General features: G+C 40.2%; 1 protein-coding gene across 9 annotated transcripts in view; it reads left to right on the top strand.

Annotated features, from left to right (window-relative positions):
* The window catches only part of EBF1 (EBF transcription factor 1), a 387,329-nt gene extending 380,693 nt beyond the window's left edge, over positions 1–6,636 (top strand). For all 9 annotated transcript variants that reach the window (XM_077137554.1, XM_077137549.1, XM_077137553.1 and 6 more), the window contains one exon: positions 6,338–6,636. In XM_077137554.1, coding sequence (XP_076993669.1) covers positions 6,338–6,369 — 32 coding nt within the window. In that variant the 3' untranslated portion in view covers positions 6,370–6,636. The remainder of the gene's footprint in view (positions 1–6,337) is intronic.
* Positions 6,637–20,977: the final 14,341 nt, after the last annotated feature.

Here is a 20,977-nt window from a genome sequence, read left to right as displayed (position 1 = left end):
GGTTTATAATCTGCAGCTGAGAAGAAAGGCTCACAGCTATTTAGAGGGCAAACAGCGGTGTTCCAGCCAGCAGCAACTTAAGCAGACAGTCCCCTCTGGCAAAGCCTGCTTGTCTTTTCATGCCTTGCGGATGTAGGTGGGGGCAGGAAGAGACTGAAAATAGGGGCTGGGCCCAGATTTGAGAACCTCCCTAATTTCTGAAGCCTCTGGTGGAATAGAGGTGTTTTTGTGTGTTTAAGCAAAGATGAAATGGCTCTAAGGAAGGGACATGTTCAAAATGTGTGCATTTGTCACCTACAGGGATTCTCTCAGTCAACTCTAAAAAAAAAAAAACAGACTCTCTCCTATTCTGATTAGTAGCTCTGTCTCCACCTGCCTGTCAGCTGCCTAAGATGCTCAGGTTACTAACAGGTAGCTACACAGCATGGGGGAGTGGGGGTGGGTGAGTGAGATCTAACTTAGGAACACACTTTGCACTGGATTTGCCAGTTGTGGATGTCGCTGCTCTTACCTTCTGACTGCACATGTGCCAAGGACATTCTCTCTGGACTCTTCTCTGCCCCATTCCCTGACTTAGGGACTCTGGAAGGAAGAAAAAAAAGAGTGGTGTTTGTTTTTCTAACATGGTCATATTCCAAACACCCTTACTTTTGGGTGGTGGCCATGATGGAGTCATGAACACAGAAATTAAAGTCACATTTAGATTACACCATCTTATTTTCAGCACTGTTGTTTGTGCTGCATGCTCCAAGCTCAGTCACCACTCTTGTGGGGCAGGTGTGCACGCTCAAAATTGCACCTTCACCCTGTGCCTGCAATCCTCAGCAGGGTGGGGAGGACACAGCCTCAGGTGGGTGACACCATTTTTCTCAGGGGGCTTCTGCTTGCAACGTTAGAAAAGTGACATTTTGACTGGGGGACCCATAGCCCTTTATTAAAGCATTGCTCTTTCTTAACTATGCTTATAAGTAAAGAATACAAGTGAGTTATAGACTTAGGGGCAAAGACTTCTAAAGTATTTCCTTCCCTCTCTTTTTCAGCATTATAGTCACATCTACTTCACTAATTCACAAATGTGATTGTTAAGACAGGGCAAGGGATGAAGAAAGAGTTTGTTAAACAAATTGACCATGTAAACCAGATTGTAGGTGACACATTTAGGCTGTTTAAGTGCTTTAAAGGCCTATTTACTTCAAACTACTTCTCTACTAATTGTACAACATTCTGATTTTTTAAAGCCAACCTCTTAAAGAGCTTTCCCCAGCTATCTCTTCTTAGTCTTGTCAAGTCACTGCATGCACCCTACCAACAAATAAGTATCCCACATGATGATGTTGATGACAATGGCCATTAACACACGGAGCATCTTCTTACCAGCCTGGCTCCCGCACGATCTCTTTATTCCTCCCAGTCACTCTTTGACGTTGACCATTTAATGTCTCCACTTCACAGATGTGGAAACTGAGACTTAGAAAGAGCTAAGGTGGCTTGTCCAGACTGACAGCTCACAAATAGGACATGCCAGCTCCACGCTGTCAAAGCCACCATGCTAATACATTGCTGTTCTGTATTCAAGCTGCTGGGTCAGGTCCGTGCGGGGTATAAAATCCTGACCTTAAACAGCGTCGCGGGTCGGGGAGACGCGGTACCTTGTGTGTAAGAGGTTGGACACCCAGGTGCGGAAGTTCCAGGGAGGGAAAGAAGAGGGGGAATGCGGGACAGCCCCACGGAGAAGGCAGCCTTTGGCCTGGACCTTGAATGAAGGAGGAATGGAATCTGAGCACAGGGCATGGGGGAGAGGGACATTTTAAGTAGAAGCTTTAAAAACGGCCTGAGTCTAGACTCAGAGGCTTGAAATGTGCAGTGACTGGTAAGCGGCTCAGCTTTCCGGCGCACAGGGGCCATAATGACATTGAAAATGAGGTCTGGGAAGTCATAAACCCTGTATCTTTATATATATTTGATGATTCACAGTTTCTACAGATTCCAACTAGTTTTCTCTCCCAGGTAGATGAAGCCTTTGACTATATGCCATATATCTGAGAAAATTTTTAGGACAAAGCAACCCTTATCTCAGCACTTCTGAAGTGCCACAAGATGTTCTATTAAAAAAAAAAAAACAAATTTAGAAAATGCCGCTTGCTGAATCGCTGTCCCAGAGATGCACAGCACACCTACATTTATTAAAGGCTGTGAGACATCCTGGAGTTAAACAGAAAAGAGGATGCCTTTTAGTTTCCTAAAATTATTTGGCCACCGAACTCTTTTCCTCATGTTCAGACCAATTGACATGCCATGAAAAAAACTTTGGAAAAGCAGCTAGTATTTTGTATTTAGAGAGAAAAATGCAGAGAGCACTTCTCATACTTTGACCTAGATGAAGTCATTGACCGATTCTGCTCCCAGTGTGCTCAGGTATGTCTGTTTTCCCAGGCCAAAGACTTGAGTCAGCACTAAGGCACAGCCCTTTCTCCTGGAGACACTCTCTCCCTTCTTCTAGAGCTGATGCCCCACCTTGAGCATGGATTCTCTGTGATTTCAGGCATCAGAGGACTTCTCTAATCCAAAGAGAGGCAGCCCCCAAAAGACTATTATCATGTCATCAGCACCCCTCCCTCCTCTAAGTCTCAACCGTCTCGGGACAGTCTAGTTGGTAAATAAAGTTAAAAACAGAAAGGCCAGAGTCATTTCCCAAAAAGTGTACTAACCTCTGTATTCCATAGTAAGACTTGCTGTTAGTTGTGGACAAGCTTTGTTTTATAACTCTTAATGCAGATCTCAGTGAAGACTTAATGAGGATCCATTTGCCATCACACATTATCCAGGTGCCAAGACACTGATTAGGTATTTTTTTATTCTGGTCAGGTTTTTTTCTTTCCTCACCTTGATGAAACCCAGGCTGACTGGCCCCAACCAACTCTAGGTGTCCTGCAGTCAGGTAGCAAATCTCGTGGAATTGTCTTTTCCCTCCTGTCCCTGATGAGCTCATAATTCTTCCATATACGGAGAGGTGGGTGAAGTTCACCCCCTGCCCTCTCAGTCTTACTTCTCCCAGCTCTGCAAAATTTTCTGTTTTGTCTTTGTTCTTAACAAAATGTTGAAACTGTAATTAAAAAAAATGCATTGCCTTTTAAACCAATAGTTTTCTGAGCTTCTGTCAGAGACTGGTGATCACCCAGGCGGCCGGGGAACATGGCAGAGCTGCCGTGGTCTTGTGATGTCTTGTCACACGGCACTGTCTGCGAGGGTGCTGTCCTCATGGGAATTTTCATGGGCCCGACTTGGGCAAGTTGGCACGCCAGCAGCATTTCTGGAACATTCAAAACCCATCCCTCTCACCCACATAATTAATCTTCAGGATTGCTGCACGGATACAAGGAAAACAGCATCTAAACTCCAGGCACTGAGATTCCTTCATAAAGGGCCTCTTTTGAGATACCTAAGTTCAGAAGCCACAGACAGCGACCTTTCCCCAGAATTTGCTCATCAGTAAGGGCATCTGGAGGTTAGCAAATGATGGGTGAGCTCTATAGAGCTGTGAGACTCTGATATGAGGTGCAAAATTGTGAGTGTGGAGAAATGTTCTAACTCTCAGAGAAGTCCATGGACTCATGAAGGAGTGAGTACAGTCCTGATCCACTGCTAGATTCCCTCAAAATTTTTTTTTTAAGATCATTTAGTTGCTAACATGTATAATTTGGGCTAGTTCATCTTTTTTTAAAAAAACCCACATCTCCAGCTTCACCTGGAAGCCGTGGGCCGGTGTCCTACAAGGCAGCATTTGAGGGGAGCTGGAGATCCCCCTTCTCAAGAATCTCACCCTTAGCCAGGCTCTCCACCCCCCTGCCCCCAGTGCCCCCTGCCTAGGCTCACAGGTGCTGGAGTTTGTGACCTCTGTAGCTCACAGCAAGACCTGCTGTTGGTTGTGGACAAGCTTTGTTTTATAACTTTTACTGCAACTCTCAATGGAGGCTTAATGGGTATCCATTTAACATCACACGATTATCCAGGTGCCAAAACACTGTTTAGATATATTTTTTTATTCTGGTCATCCAAATGGGATGTTTTCAGGGCCTAATTGATATATTTTGGCTAGGCCCATGGACCAAGTTAGCAGTTTGGCAGATGAGCACGTTAAAAGTTTGTCGGCTCTCTACTTTGTGTCCTGCTGACACTGCCTGGGTTATCTGATTGCTCTAGGGACCTGCCCTTTATCGCTGGGCATCACAGAGTAGATATTGGTATAAGGCAAATGTAAGCCTGTTGCCTTTGCCACAGCCATAGAACCCTTACAGAAAAGCCTGTCTTTAATGAGGGTGCCTGACCCTCCTCCAGCCTGGATGAAACATCCATAGGGTGACATCACCATACAGAGCGATCACGCTGCAAAGACCCATCCTTGACTTGCCTTTGGAACTAATCCTCTTGAATTCTCAGGTTAAGGCTTTGGATGGAAATGTCCAGCTCCCAGTTTCAGTCAAAGCTAGGGCTCCCTTGAATCGTAGGGGGACTGCATTTCCAACTGATCCCAAATCTTTGGGGCTTTCAGTTGGTCTGCATTTGGCAAGAGACAACTTCCTGTTTCTAAGAAAAAAGGCTTACGAGGGCTTACAAAAAAGACTCCAGGAGCTTTTGGACTGCAAAACGGCTCTTGCAAAACACTTTTGGATGATTTACGTGTAAATGAATCAGAAACATGTGGATTGAATTTCCTTGTGAATATAGATGGGTTTAAAAATTAACGGAAAAAGTGTTTGGCAAAATACATTTCGGATTTGTTAATTGAATCTAAAATGTCAGGAGTGGAGGAGGGGAAGTAGGAGGGGTGCGGGGGCCACCCGACTCAGAGCTGCATCTGACCTCACTGTGTCTCCTGCAGGCTTTGTGGTAGTTGGGACTTGTTTGAAAAGAAAAAAAGAGTACGTTCTTCCAGACATGATAGAAAATGAAGAGGCCCACTTCCTCAACCCAATCATCACTGACAAGAACATTAATTTAAATTTAGAATTGCCAATAAAAAGAAAGTGATGACTCTCTTTCTCTCTCTCTGCCTGACTGGATGCTATGCTGTCCCTGGGAACCAAAGATGGCTGACTGCTGCTTTTCGTGGCAGCACATCTCTTTGAAATGTATTTCAAAGTTGCCACACTGTTTTCATGTTCTCATAGACATCCCTCTATTCCTCCACCTATCATGTGAAGTAGGCCGTATGGGATGGAGCCTATTTGATTAAGAGGAACTGCAGCCCAGAGAAGTTAAACAATTAGCACAATGTCACACAGCTTGTAGAGCAGCAGAAGTAAAGGGCTAAAAATAATAGCAGCGGGCCTCTTTTGGGTGCTTGCTGAGAGCTGAACCTGGGCTGAGCATTTTGCATTTATCATTTCATTCAAATTTCTAACAACCTTAAGTGCTGTAATTAATTCCATTTTCTAGCTGAGGGGTCTAAGGCTCAGGGAGACTCGAGTAACTACCTCAGGGGGTCATACTCAGGAAGCAGAGACGCCTAAGGCAGAAAGCTGGCCTGCCTGATTCCACTGGTCTCTGGATACCACTCCATAGCTTCCTAACTCCAAGCACTGCAAAGGACTTTTGTTACCTCTAACTGCTTTCTCTTTCCCCAGGCTCTCACCCCAAGCTTTCCTAGGCTACGGTTTGCTAGGAACATGGTCAGATCATTCTAGAAAGCTTGGGAAACAATAGAATGGAAGACATTGCGCAGTTCTGTGCAAGCTTGACTTCTCCTCCCCCCCATGCTTTCTCCTAACTTTGTATTCCCTGTGTACATTGCATGCTGCAGCTGGCATTTCCTTCTTCCAGCCTTGAGACTGACGTGGAGGCTGTAAAATTGCTGCTGTCAGTTAGTCTACGGACTAATACAGCACACAGAGAGAGCAATGGTTTTTCTGTGTAAGAGGGACGGTTTGAAATTTTATATTTTTAGAAGTGAGGGAGAGGGAAAAGAGTGACAAATTGAACATTTTCACTATTTTTTTCCCAAAGTTCTGGGCTGCAACTTTCCCAGAGATATTTGAATGATGCGACTTTCCAGTTATGTTTTAAAATTGAAATCAGATTTGGAGGGATGTTTTGGATATTCTGTTCTGTTAAAGACACATATGCATGTTTATATATTATAATTCTTAATAAAGTGCATATATATTTTGTAACAACAGTTCATTCCAGAGAAAATAAGAGTACATTTGTGGTCAGGATTCAGACACTATAGTAGTGTGTGGGTGTTTTGTGTTGTTTTTTCTCCCCCCAATCTTTTTTTTTTTCCCCCAGTGAGAAGTTTGTATACAGAACCATTGACTTTGGACTTTTCTTTCAACAGCGATATCTGGCATGATTGTTCCTCCTATGTGAAAGAATTGCCTTGAAGAATTTTATTAATGAAGAAGTTGGATTCTGCTACAGAGAGTAATCTGATACAAGTCCCAGAGTGGAACTTTTAACTCAGGCCTTTTTAAGAGGAATCACAATAACTGCAGATTTTTAAATAAACAAAATCACCGACCTTGCAAATACTGAAATTGGAAGGGATCTGCAAGTGCAGAGCGTTGGTTAAAGTTGTATCTCCCATCTCTTTGGGAGATATATTTATTCTGTGTTGATAAAAGCAAACCCACTTTTTTTTCTTTTTCTTGCTTTCTTTTGTTTGTTTGTTTGTTTTTAGCCTAACTCTGCTATCATTTGTCTTTTAGAAGCCGTAAAGCTATATACAAGGGACACTATAAATAAGACTCATCGTTTTAATTTATGATGTTTTTAAAGCTGTGTAAAGGGAGAATGAAGTGGTGATATTTACAAAAAAGTTTAAAAAGAAAAAAAAAAGCTTGTATGGGACAGAATAGGAATGCCAGTTAGATTTTTTAGAAAACTAAGGGTCGGCTTTTGCGCCTTAAAGCATATCAAATGGTAGTTAGCTCAGACAGTGCATTTTCAATATCTAACTTAACATGCCACCCCTTAGCAGTGCAAGCTTATTTATCTCTTTTGTATTGTTGTCTTAAGTAACTGTAAATAAATGCAGCCTGGAAAGTTAAAAAGCAACGCAAGTGATCACATTTTCCCCTTCAGCTCAAAATTCAGTGCCTCTAGACAGATTGTTAAAACTGCATACTTAAACCTGGTATCGTTCTCTTTTACTTATGTCAACTTCTCCTGAAGCCGAAAGCCTCTCAATAGCTTGGTGGCACACATAACTGTGTGACTTTCCTTTGAGACTTCATGGAACGGGGTCCAGGCACAGAATTCCACATTATGCCCTCCAGTTCTCAAGCCAAAATCTCACTTTACACCTGCCAATTCCATGTTTAAAGTTTACTCCTCCCAAATGCTGGCTTCCTATTAATACTCTGAAAGCTGACGAAAGCAACATGGCAGGAATTTCAGATTCCGCATTCAGATAGCACCTATATCAGTCGACCCTTACCATTTGTAACATGACAGATTAAGAAACAGGCTAAGTGCTTTGAAATTCATCGTAGAAGGAAGCTGGGGGAAAGGAAAAGAAGATGGAGATCTCTGAAACTTAGTTTTCTGTTCTACGGGAACTTTTGCTCTCATCATCTGGGAAGTGTTCTTAAAAATGAAAATTAATAGCAAAGATACAGTAAAGCTCTGAGGATGCATTTGCCTGATATTTTTCCTTTGCTGTTGTGTTTTGTATGTAGTTATAAATACTGTAGATTTTTTTGTGATTTTTTTTTTGCCAAAGTTGTTTTTCTATTTATACATTTCAATGTCTTAAGACAGGTTTTCAATATCACAGAAAAGATTTTACTGCATATTTTGCAAAAAAAAAATAATAAAGCTCACTACCTTTAGCTTGCACATACTCGCAAAGTTAATTAAAAGGCTTTTTGTTTTAAAGGGGATTTTGTAAAATATCCATATAAATAATGTATTTATCTTCGGAATTTGTACATTGCTTTTACCCTTTATCCCAGTTTTCCCCTCCCACCCCCCGTTTATTTTATTGTGTATGTTTGCTATGTGAAAAGTGCGTATTTTGTTTGGTCACTTACAATTGTATTAGCTGTTTCAATGTGATTTTTAAACATTTCATTTATAGTTATTTTTAGTATTATTTTAAACCATGCTTCAATTTTTTTAAATTTCCACCCAAAGCCATTGTCTATTTTTGTATTATTTGTAAGTTAAGAAGTTTTTTTTCCAATATATGGCAAAAAAAAAGTAGCATATTATTCTTGTAGCATTTAGTTCTATAGATTGAAAAAAATGTATCCTTTGCTTTGGAAGCTTACAAAAAAACTAATGCTGTTTTACTCTATTAATATGCATGGGATCTCTCCCTTTGGAGTGACGCATTTTGTGCATTAAATTCGGGGGAGAAGCTTCATAGAAATCAATGAACATACTTTCTTTCTTAAGTCTGCTTGTATATTTCCTCTGTCTTTCACATAAATATAAACCAGCAGATTGGATGCCTTAACAATGCAAATCATATTCATTTCACTTGTACATTGTAACTGTGCACCAGAATTGTCAGTCTTCACTAACATTCTAAGAAGAAAGAAAAAGAAAAAAGAAAAAAAAAAAGAAGTCGAAAAGCACAAAAGAACTGTTTTGTTACCTTAAGACAATGTAACTTTTTCTAGTAGAGCAAGAAATCATTTACAACAATGCTGCAACTGTGCATGCCCCCATATGGATTTTGCAATGGTTTTCACTAGACTGTCAGATTGCGATTTTTATGGGTTGGGCCGGGTGGGGGAGGGGTGTTGCGGGAGGGAAGGGTGGGGAGGAAAGCTGATTTTTCATGGTGAGAAATAATAATAATGATGATTAATAATAATAATAATAAAAAACTGGAAAAATGTAAGCTACGTGGACGCTTTGCTTCTCGGTACTCGGAAAGGTTGTCTGAATTCATATGCTAAGTGCTGGCCTGAGGATGTGTACAATTTAAAGCCATATTTTGTCTAGTGAGCCCCTTAACCATTTGTGAAGGAACTGCCAGCCGGTGGGGTGTCCAGCTCAGACCCTGACAACAGACGTCACCCATCTGTCAGCCATGTGCAGTGGTTAGAACTTTTCTTGAAAGTCCAAAGAGCCTTTAAAATGTGTATAATTTGTGTTTTGTTGCTTCTATTTATATTGATTAGATGAAAAGAAATTCTGGCCCTCTGACCCTCTTGTCTTCTACACAAAGCTTCTTTTACAAGGTAAAAGATGTTCCCCTAAATACAGAATATGGCTTTAAGAAGAAGATGAAAGAGAGAATTACATTAAGATTTCAGTTTTGGGGGAAGAAACAAAAGCTTCTGGATGACTGGCTTGCATACCATGCCCTGGTCTCACATTGTATTAGGATGCAGCTTAACAAAATCATCTCTAAATCTACTAACCTTTCACCTTCTTATCAAAAACTTTTGGAATAGACACACACTGTACAGTTCAATTGTTAGAGAACCTAACTACTGTAGAGATTGTTATAATTTTTTTTTTTTTGCAAAAATTCAAGCTGTAAAAACTTTTCAACTTTCACAATATTTAATTAAAGTTACTTCCTGTCTGTGATGGCAGCTCCTGGTCGTGTATTTATTTCTTCATTTCAGATAAGTCAATGTCTTTAAAAGGTCTGTGTATACAATTACTCAGACCTGTGTTGACACCCAGAAAAAAAGAATTAGGGTTGTCCTGGGACACCCACTTTCTTTGTAGGTCCCCGGGGATTTGCTAATCTGGGATGCAAATTGAATACACACAGCGTACTGCTGCCCTCTGCCGGCAGCAGCTGGGCATGCGTGTGCCTGCGCTGGCCCACAGAGGAGCCTAGAGCCCCAACAACTGCACCAGCTAAGCAGTGAGATTCCCCCGCAGTGATCAAATGGGGGGGGTCCAGGAACCAGCCATTCTGGAAATCCATCCTCTGTGGTCTGAACTGAGCTCTTGACATATTGCTGCTAATTAATCCCAGGGAGCCTTCTGGTCAATTAATTATGTTCTCTGGCTCATTGATGAGGAGGCTTGTTTGAACCCAGAACCTAGTTCCATGATCTATATTTTTAATCCCGTGTGCATAAGACACGTCCTCTGTTGGGCAAAACCAAATTTATCTGGAGTCAAACAATCCACTAACATCCAAAGGGTACATTCTCACATAAAATTGTTTCATTTTACATTCCATCATAGTCGTAAGTTTTTTTAATTGCACATTCTATGTTTTTGGTACTTTTTCTATTATTGGACATGATAAGGTTATTGTCGCTCATGAAATGCTTCAAAAACTCAGGAAATAGGCCGTAGACAAATGGACCTTGATGGCCAGCTCTAAAAGACTGTCACACAACCACCAACACAATTGTTTGTGGTGGACATTGCTGATACACCTTTGCTGTGGGCCAAAGCCCCGCAGAAGTCATGAAAATGTGCAATGCAGAAATTAGTTAATCCAAAGTTGCCATTTTTTCTTAAAAATTGGAACCCAAGTTCATTAGTTTTGTCATTCAATATACATTGGGGGGGTTCTGGTCCCTGTATTAATTGCAAAAGATAAAAAATAAGATGCCCAGCCCTCAGGAGGCACCCCGTCTCATACAAGAGAATCCTATATACAAGTCACAGTTCAGAATGGTTAGACAAGAGTGGGACAGGTATGCCACAATGCTCTACTGAATAAAGCTGACAACCACACCACAGACATAACTGGCTTTCATTCTCCAAAATGCCTACTTCCTGGAAGCATTTATTTTTCCATTTGTTCACATAAACTTTCGGGGTTTCCTATGTATATGCCACCAGGGGAGGCCCCATGGATTCAACGGCACAGCAAAAGTCACCACCCTCAGGGAACTTACAGTTGAATGGGGTCAACAGACACCAAACAGCAGCACAAGTATATCACGACAGATCAACATGGCAGTGAAGAAAAGTCTGGGCTGCTCAGAGTGGAAAGATGTCATAGTTGGGCTCGAGTGAACCTGAATATGTGAAGGAGCAGGAGATTGCAGCTGGGGCTGGTGCCTTAGGCAGAGACAATAAGGGCAGGTGCCAGGGCTCTGAGCTTGGACGTGGATAAGGCACATTGAAAGAACAGAAAGACTGAATGGGTGGAGGATGCAGATGTGTAAGAGGAAACTGGGGAAGTTGGGAAATTCAATTCAGCACATTTACTGAGCTCCTAGTATGTGCTTAACACTATGCTAGGTGCTCAATATAGTAAATCAATTGTCGTTCCTGACTGTGAGACTCATTCAAAGCTTACAAACGCACATGTCGGTAAGGGCTATGGAGGGAAAAAATGAGCGAAGTGAACTGGGGGTAAAAACAGGCAAACAGAATATGGTGTGGCTGGGGCCACTGGGAGTGTATGCCTTGTCTAAAGAGACCATTCCTCTTGCTCCAGGCAATTGCTCCCATGCGATTATATGGGCTCAGTGATGCCCATTTTTTCAGGAATGCTGGAATATTACTAGAGTCTTTTGGGAGTGAAGAATGTAAAATTCTCACTTTTTAATTATTGGCACCTAATTAAAAAACAGTATTTTAAAAACAACTGTATTGGGCAAAGTCCATGAGCCTTTCAATGGAAGACTTTCAATTTGGGACTTCTGGCTAGAAGACAAGTTATTAAGGAGACATGTACACAGCCTGATTTGAGAGTCATGGTTACATGTTCTGTCTATGGAGGACAAGGAATTCAGCAAAGGAGGGGATGCTTGAGCAGTGTTCTGCAGGATGAATAGGAGTTTTCCAAGTAGATAAGGGAAAGTAGGGCATGGAAGGTCATGGTCAATGCCCCGGGAGCTGGCTATGTAAGAAAAAATTTATGCAAATTAGTAGGCATGAATAGGAATATGGAAAGGTTGAGTCATAAAAGTGAGAAAATTCCCCCAATGGCAATAACCACACTTAAGTACAGAACTTCAATTGATCAGTTGTTTTTTTTTAAATTATCTCCTTTGCCTTACAGAAAGACCCATGGAGCAACTCATTTCTTTGGTTTTGTTTTTGTTTTTTGGGGGGGTATATGGTCTCAGAATCAAACCTGGGTTTCTGCATGAAAAGTGAGCATTCTACCACTGAATGGATCAACTCACTTTTAGGTGGACTGAAGAGAAGTAAACTCTTTAATGTGCCTTGCTCAGGGACGCTCATGCCCTAACATTGACAATTGTCATTCACTCAACAAACATCTATTGAGGGCCCATTGCGCTGATACTGGGCTTGGCACCAGGAACAATAAGAAACTGACCTACACAGCCTTGCCCTTGTGAATCCTACTTGGCCAAGGAAGAGGGGCTGGGCATTTAAGAATTGTCACTACACAAATCATGAAGCCCCATCTGTGTTCAATGCTATGATGGAAGAGTAGTCGGGGCTTCGAGTATCTATAACAAGACTTAACCAAGTGTGGAGGGAAGTCAAAAAAGGCTACTCCGAGGAGCTGACCCTTAATCTGAAATGTGAAGGAAAGGAGGAATTACCCAAGTACAAGGTTTGGGGAGATGAGCATTCAGGGAAGGGGAGGATGTGTGGAGGCTCTGAACTAGAAGGAACAGGATATGCATTACAGGAATGTAAAGCTGAGAACATGGCTGAGAGGAGGAGGGGAGCAGAGCAGGGGGGGCAACGCGTCTAGACAAGCAAGGGAAGCGAGTGTAGGGGTTAAAGCAGGAGGGAGGGTGCTGGGCACTGTGTCAGGCACTAGCAATATAGTTGTAGCTGACCATGCAATCTTGGGACAAGCACCCTAATTTGGGAGATGGTTGGGAAAGCAGACAATTAAAATAAAACATACCCAGTGGAATGGGATGCTGGGGGGAGCCATCAAAATGGCATCTCATGCAGGTCAGGAGAAGAAGGGGTCTGAGGAAGGGATGGCTAGATTGAGAGCTCAAGGGTGAGTAGTTAGTGGGTGAAGAGGATGCAGAGTGGTTTGACAGAAGGAGGAGAAGGTGAGAGAACACAGCCAGTGCAAGCAAACACGGGACATTTAGTAGAGCTGGAAAGCAGAATGCAAGAGGGAAGAGAAGAACAGAATTCAAACTATGAAGCACTAATAATCAATAGTGGGGAGGCTTACATGTTGTAAAGCAGGAATCATATTTATACCTGAGAAGTATTAACCTGGTAGTTACATGGAGAATAGATTTAAAAGGGGCCAGAGGGAAAACAGAACAATTGGGAGGCTGCTGAAGTGGACCAGGCAAGAAATGAATGTCTTGGACTAGGAAAATAGAAAAGAGGGGAGTGGAAAGGATCAAGAAATATTCAGGAGATAGAATTATCAAGATTCGGTAACCAAGGTGATGTTGGAATTAAGAGAGAGGGAAAATTAAGATAAAGCTCAGTTATTTACTGGAACAACTACTGTTAAAGAAATAGTTGATTCTCCTGTTTGTGTGATTTCCTCACTATTGAGCTATGGGGTCCAATGGTGAAATCCTTTCCTGCTGTACCCTTTGGTTTCCTTCCCTCTCCCAAATATGATCCTCCTCTCCAGAGGTTTCTATATTTATATGAGGAATGAAATTCAGTTTCCGGAACTAGATATATTTTGTTTCTTTTTCTTTCTTTTTTTTTTTTTTTTTTAACTTAACCATCAAGCAGTTTTATCTTTTCTCTCTGGAGAGTTATGCTACAGTGGGACTGATTTTTATCTACTTAACATACTTTTTCCCACTGATTGTAGAATTTCCACATTCTATATTAAGAATGAACCTTCTGAACCCTGGAATTAACCCACAGGCTTGATAACAGGCCTTCTGCAGGAAATATTTTGCACAGAGAATTATCCTATAAGGAGAATTTAGTACTCCACGAAGGAGTTGACAAAACACCAACGAAAAGGAAGGAGTCCCAGGGAAGATGAATCACTCTAGGTGATTCATTCAATAATACAGAGGTGGGTGAGGTGCTGCCAGGAAAGTAGGAGAGCAGGGAGAAATGATTTAGAGCCAAGTGAGAACCATCACTTTCTCTAAAACATTTCTTCATTCAACATGCTTTTACTGAGGACCTTCTTTGTGTCAGGCACTGCGCTGAGACCTGGGGATTTGACCATTGTTAAATAGACCCATTTCCTCCTGTCATTACTGCCTAAGGAGGATGCAGACATAAATCCAACAATCACACACACTCATGATTACTCACTGTGATACATGCTTCTGCAACCCTAATATATCTGCATGAGCACATGGCTCTCTTTGCACAGTCACGCCTGGTTCCACAGCCGAAATTAACTAAAAAGAAATTGCATCTATTAAAAAAAAAAGCCTTCAATGGTCATCAAAAAGAATTTAAAGCCCACAGCAATACCTGTTAAAATTCTCTTACCTCTACTAATGTTTTCCTCAGACATACTTTCTTCAATCTAACCGTCAAAAGCCCCTCTATTCTGAGTTTGCATGAGTCTTTTCTACCTTATCCCTCTTGCAATTCTTTCACCACTTTAGTTTCAACTGAGTCTCTTGTTCAGTAAATAAAAATAATTCTTCCTCTTTAGATGAAGGAAAAGGAGAAATATTGGGCTGGCCAAATATGATTCCCTTTGATGGTCTGGGAGAATCCACAAATACTTGTTTATTAATTATGATTGACCTGTTATATTTTGAGGGACAAGCATAGGGATCCGTAAGCTCATGCAACAGGATGAATTGATCTGGTGGTATTTGAGAGAACTGAAGAAGGAGCAGAGCAGGAGTCAGCAAAGCAAACTCATGGTATATATTCATAGTATATAGAGGGGAGAGGGGTGACGAGAAAGCCCAGGGACATGGGAGAACAATAGAAAAACAAGGGGAAACCTAGAGGAATGGCACCATTCTAGTTCTTTCTGCAGAATGCTCCTCTTTCTCAGTTCATCTCCTTCCTCCTCTCATTTCCTTATTTTCTGCTTTCTATCATGGTTCCCTCCTCCTCTGCCTGTGCCTCAGTCCTGATCAGCATCAGGCTCATTGATAGCCCTTAAAGAAGAGGCATGTCCTATTTATTCTAGTACCTCCTCTGGGAAGGTCCTCTCCTTCCATCCACCCTCAATACTTCCTGCCCTACGAATTTAGTGCATGGAATTCTAGGGAAATGGCCAACTTCTTTTCAATCCCATAGGATGCTATAAGCAGATGAAAGATTGGGGTCCCCAATTTGGCTCTCTACAATCCAAAAGTAAACATTTCTAACACATACTGCATGCTCTAGAAACCACTACAGCTCAAAGCATTCAATCGCAAAGGGTGGCACTTTTGAGTCAGAATTTTTTATCTTCACAAGTACCGAATATTATGGCATGTTCAGGTCAGGGAAAATGTCAATCTGTTTATTGAACTTACAGTGAGTCCAGAGGGAGACAGTTAAAATGAGCAAGGAGATGGTATTAATGGTGGTTATCGCTCCCTTGCCGAGGATCTACTTTTACAGGAGGTGAAACACTATAAACTCTATAAGTACAATAAGTATAAGTTTGCTAAATTGTCGTGATGACCATGTATTAGTTTGCTAAGTTGCTGTGATGACCATATGATATGTATACAATTATCTCCAAATGAAAAGAAATTGCTCACCAACCCTGAAATAAGGACAAAGGGTCTCTACTGGGACATGAAATCCACTCACTTAAGACACATGAATGCAATAGTTAGGGAATCTATGGAATACGTTAACCCAAGAATCAGTATATACTGAAATGACTTCATAAAAGAAATCACTCAAATGCTGTAGTCCTCAGTTCCTAATATACAAAGAAGTAACAAAAGGAGTACTTATTTTTAAAAGGTGACTAAGAAGATGATGTACATAGGCTACATAATGAGTTATAATTCAGTGCCCTGCACATATCAGCCACTATTAATATAAGAAATTGTTATTTTATAGTGAATATATCATAACCCATTAAACTAATCTCAAACTAATAGAACATTAGGTTGTTTCTAATTTCTTGCTATATTCACCATTATGATGGGCATTCTCAATTAAAAAAATACAATTCTTGCAAGTCCTTCTGCTTCTTAAGAATTAATTGTATAGTATTTCTGGCTAAGCAAAGCAGTAGGTCTTCCCTAAATCATTTTTCCCTAATTATACTTTAGTATCAGAGAACTTACCAGGGACCTCCAGAAAGGAAAGAGGGAGAAGCATTCTAAATATGGTCACATTCAAAGGAAGCACACTATATTTCAAAGGAAATAAACCCGCAGGGCAAAAGCTTAGTGCTGCTGCTAAAGATGGGAAGAAGATAAAGATGAGAGGTGGGTACATCGAGGGCCAAGAAAGATTAAAAAAGTATTTGAATCTATCAATCATTTCTTGCCCTGCGATCTTGTTAAGACCCATCATAACTACAAAAGCATGAATGTAACAGGTTTAGGTGAAATGAGTTTAGGTGAAATTTAAATATGACTAATGAACTTATGGCCTGGACTTTAAGGAGGCTATTTGTATACAGAATGAGAAATCCCTTAAAATGATGCATCACTTATTGACTTATTCACTCACATATTTAAGCCATCTGTGCCAGTCACTGTTCTAGAAACTGGATGTAAGAGGCGCTAAACATGGACAATAATATGGTACAAAAAAGGAAAACACATTAATAAACAAATATTTAATTACATGTTGGGAAGAGCCTAGGAGGGATATTGGCAGGATTTTGTATATCTTCTAATCATACTAATATTGGATTTGGACATACAACATGCTTTGACCAATGGAACATTGGCAGACAGGAAACAGGCAGAGGCCTGAGTTGTGAATGTGAAGGTAAACTTGATTCTTAGACTCCAGAGATCCACCATGAGAAGAGATTACCCCAGAAGCTGATGACCCCTTAACTTGGATCTTGAAATGTTTACTTACGGAGTAGACGTGAATCTGCCAATGTCCTGGAGCCATGCTTCACTGACCCTCAGCCCGAAGCAAAGTCACCTAGACAAGCCTACCAATATCAGCTGCACCTCAGATCAGCTGCCCTGCAGATCTGTGAACATTAAAATAAATATTTGCTGTGGTTTTTGTATGCCACTGAAGTTTAGAGTGATTTGTTAGATGACATTTTTATGGCTATAGCTGACTGACATTGAAATAGAAACCTAAAGGTGGGCAAATTGTAAGGAAAATGTGAAAAAAAATGGTTTTCAAACTCAGCACTAAGTGGTAAGGAAATAACAATGGGAGGTTAGGAAAATGGGGATCTGTGTTATCCAGTAGTGAAATAATTAGTAAAAGAAGTACTTGTGATAATCTGGAAAGGTTGATATGTACCTATAGAATTTGTGAGAAGGGAGTGAGGAGATATGGATGTGGAATATCAAAAGCATGAACTGGCTGTAGGTTGCCACATTTGATAAAGGATTACATGGAAAAGATTAACTAAAAAAGTATTACATGTTTAACAAACACAACTGAGAGAGAATATAGAGAACTGAGAATATCTGGGGCACTTTACATTGGAAAATGACCCTGTTTCTCATCTCTAGTCTCTCCATAAAGTAAAATATTCTCAAAGTTAAATGCATCAAGTGGACAAAAGACCAAAGCAAAGGTATGGCTATTAAGATACAGCTCAAGAGCATGCTACAAATCAAGGGTATGCCATCACATGCTTTGTTAAAACCTCTGAAAATATTGAAGTGGGCACTGAGGAGATCCTTTCAGCAGACCAAGGGGTTCCTAGCAAGATCACACAGAGGTCTAAAGAGTCCAAATTAAGGTCCATATTTAAGTCTAGAAAGAAAGCTTTTTTTTTCCTAAAGAATTGTGGATGTGGCCTTACAGGAATCCAATACATAAAAAGCCCACACAGTTTTTTAAGGGAATTTTATTGGCAAACACAACAGGACTAGAAAAGACCATGGCTGTTTGGTAAAAAGATGCTTAAATCACCTAAATTTCTATTGAAAGGAAGCAATATGAGAAAACTGTTTCATTGCCAAGAAAGAAAAACTCTTTCCTTGACCTTTTCAAATGTGACTAAGGAATAAAACAAAAAAGAAAGTGTCCCCAGATGGTAGAGCCAAGTGTTGTGGAAAATAATGGAATAAAGATGTATTTGGAGGGACTAGAATGTAGGTGAAATATAGGTCCTCACCACATTTATGTTGGATTAGCCATTTTCTCTGCTTAGATCAACTGAATCTCAGTGGATGTGATGTGAATGAAGGTCCTAAAAATACTTGTTCAGTGTGCCTTTTGTCTGGCAGCATTACTATGGCAATAGCTGACACACAAATTCCTGCTACTGGACGGGATTCAGATCATACAAACCTAGCTGATCCTGAACAACTCATACAAGCAGCACTTTTCAGTAACTTTTTCTGGCATCACCATGTTATATTTTCTTCATAGCCCTTATACCTTTCTGCAATTCACTCATTCATGTATTTTCTGACTTGTTATTTCACAATGCCTCAAATTGCCTCTGGTACATAGTAATGCTGAAGAGTTGCCTTTTGATTTAAAGTTCCCTTGCTTCTCAAAGAGTTTGTGATTCTCACATATCCAGATTGCATTGGTGATATTAGTTTATATCTTCACTAATGCTTCAATACACTGATAAAATTAGCATGAGGGGTATCTTTGACCTGGGATAGTTACAACTCATTGGAAATACTAACATTGGCCAAAATTTAGCAATTTCTGGACAAAGGCAGCAAGCAGACTTATTTCTGAGTAATAATTCAGGAAAGCAAGTGAGTAGGAGGTAAAACATCTTACCTGTGTTTTGATGAAAAAAGGGATTAGAGTGTTAATTCAGTATTTTAAATGTTTCATTGTTGATAAGACTGTGTGTATACTAAAAATGATAATTATTGGAGATATTGATGGAAATTGATGGAGTCAAAACTAGGCACCACACAATAAACCTCAACTACAATGAATAAAACTCAACCAATGCCAAGTTTCATTTCCCAACAGCCCACAAAAACTTCTACATTTTTTTCTCCCTAGAGATCTCGCAAGGTTAAATAGATTTTTTAACCTTTTTTTTTGGTATGGGCAGGCTCTAGAATTGAACCCCACTCACCATCATGGCAAGTAAGAATTCTGCCACTGGGCCACTGTTGTACTGCTGTAAGTTGATTTTAATTAATTCAAAAGGAACTGTGCTGGGAATATATACTATAGTGAGCAAAGCCAGAAGTGGTTTTTGGCTTCAATGATATTTCCCATCTTGGAGAGCAGCAGACACTAATCAGATATTTATATGACTAAACACAGTATGTTAAACTGTTCTGAGGGCTATGTAGGAGCCTAGGAAACAAAGAGAGCATCTAGTTTGCGACTTGATTTTGTTTGGGCAATCAATGAAGCCTTCCCCTGAGGAAATGGTGTCCAAGTTGAGATCTAAAGGATGAATAAGGCAAGGAAGAGCATTAAATAGAAAGTGAACATATGTATAAGAGAACTGAGAAAAGATTTGTGTGGTTGGAGCAAGGGACAGAGAGGTGAAAGATGGGACTAGATAGATGGACAGCCCCACACCATGTGGGGTCTTATGTAGGCAGTAAGGAATTCAATTTTTATCTAAACCATAAAAGAAGCCATTGAGAGACTCAGGTAGATGTTACTTACTTTCAAGATACTCAAGTAGAGGTTGGTGACAAACACTGGAGGTTCTGGGAAAGCATATTTCAAATAATTCTCCTTCCACTATGTGGCATCTCAGGGCTGGGTTACAACAAAAGCATTCTGTTTACCTCATTGTGTGAAGAATATCATGTGTCAACTTCTAACAGTTGGTTCACCTTTACCTTTCAATGAAGCAGGTTATGTTGTTTTTTTAAATTAAATCAGTCATAGGTTTACAGAAAAATCATGTAGAACTCCAACATACCCCCCCATACGCAGTTTTCCCTATTAACATTTTGCATTAATGTGAAAATTTTGTTATGATTGTTGACATAGTTTTATTATAATTGTTCTATTAATTTTAGCCCACTGTTTACCTTAGAGTTCATTCTTTGTCTTGTATAGGTCAATGTTCTGTGTGTGTGTGTGTGTGTGTGTGTGTGTGTGTGTTAATATATATATAAAATCTAATATTGCCCATTCTATCCCTTTTCAAATGTACAGTTCAGTGGTGTTACTTACACAATGGTGCTTCCATCACTGTTATCCATTGCCAAAACAGCACCCCAAACAGAAAACCCATACCAATTAAACTCTCCATTCCCCTCCCCCATCTGGCCCCTGGTAACCTGTTTTCTCGTTTCAGACATAACGAATTTGCATATTCTGCTTATTTCATAGAAGTGGGAGGATGGAGTATTTGTACTTTGGTGTTTCACTTATTTCATTCAACTTGATGTCTTCAAGGTTCATCCATATAGCATGTGTCAGAATTCATTCCTTTCATGGCTGAATAATATTTCATTGTATGTATATTCCACATTTTGTTAATCTATTCATCTATTGATGGACACTTGGGTTGCTTTCGCCTTTAGGCAATTGGGAAAAATGCCGCTGTCAACACTGGGATGCAAATATCTGTTTGAGTCTCTGCTTTCAATTCTTTGGGGAATCAGGATTGCTAGGTCATAATGTAATTCCAAACTTAACTTTTTGAGGAATTGTCAAACTGTTTTCCCCAGTGGCTACCCATTTTACATTTCCTTTAGTAGTGTATGAGTGTTCCTATTTCTCCACATCTTCTACAACACTTGCTATTTTCCTTTTTGTTTTTAATGGTAGCTATTCTAGTAGGTGTAAGAGATATTGTATGGTTTGATTTGCATTTCTCTGATGGCTAATGATTTGAGAATCTTTTCATGTGCTTATTGGCCATTTGCAAATTTGGAGAAATTTCTATTCAAGTCTTTTGTCCATTTTAAAACCACGTTCTTTGTCTTTTTGTTATTGAGATGTAGGAATTCTTTATATACTCTAGATATTAAACCTTATCAGAGACATGTTTTCCAAATATCTTCCCCCATTCCGTGGGATGTCTTTTTACTTTCCTGATAAATTCCTTTGATGTACAAAAGCTTTAAATTTTGATGAAGTCATGGCC

This window comes from Tamandua tetradactyla, chromosome 20 (assembly GCF_023851605.1).
Source record: "Tamandua tetradactyla isolate mTamTet1 chromosome 20, mTamTet1.pri, whole genome shotgun sequence".
Taxonomy (NCBI): Eukaryota; Metazoa; Chordata; class Mammalia; order Pilosa; family Myrmecophagidae; genus Tamandua; species Tamandua tetradactyla.
This window is presented reverse-complemented; position numbering and strand designations above follow the sequence as displayed.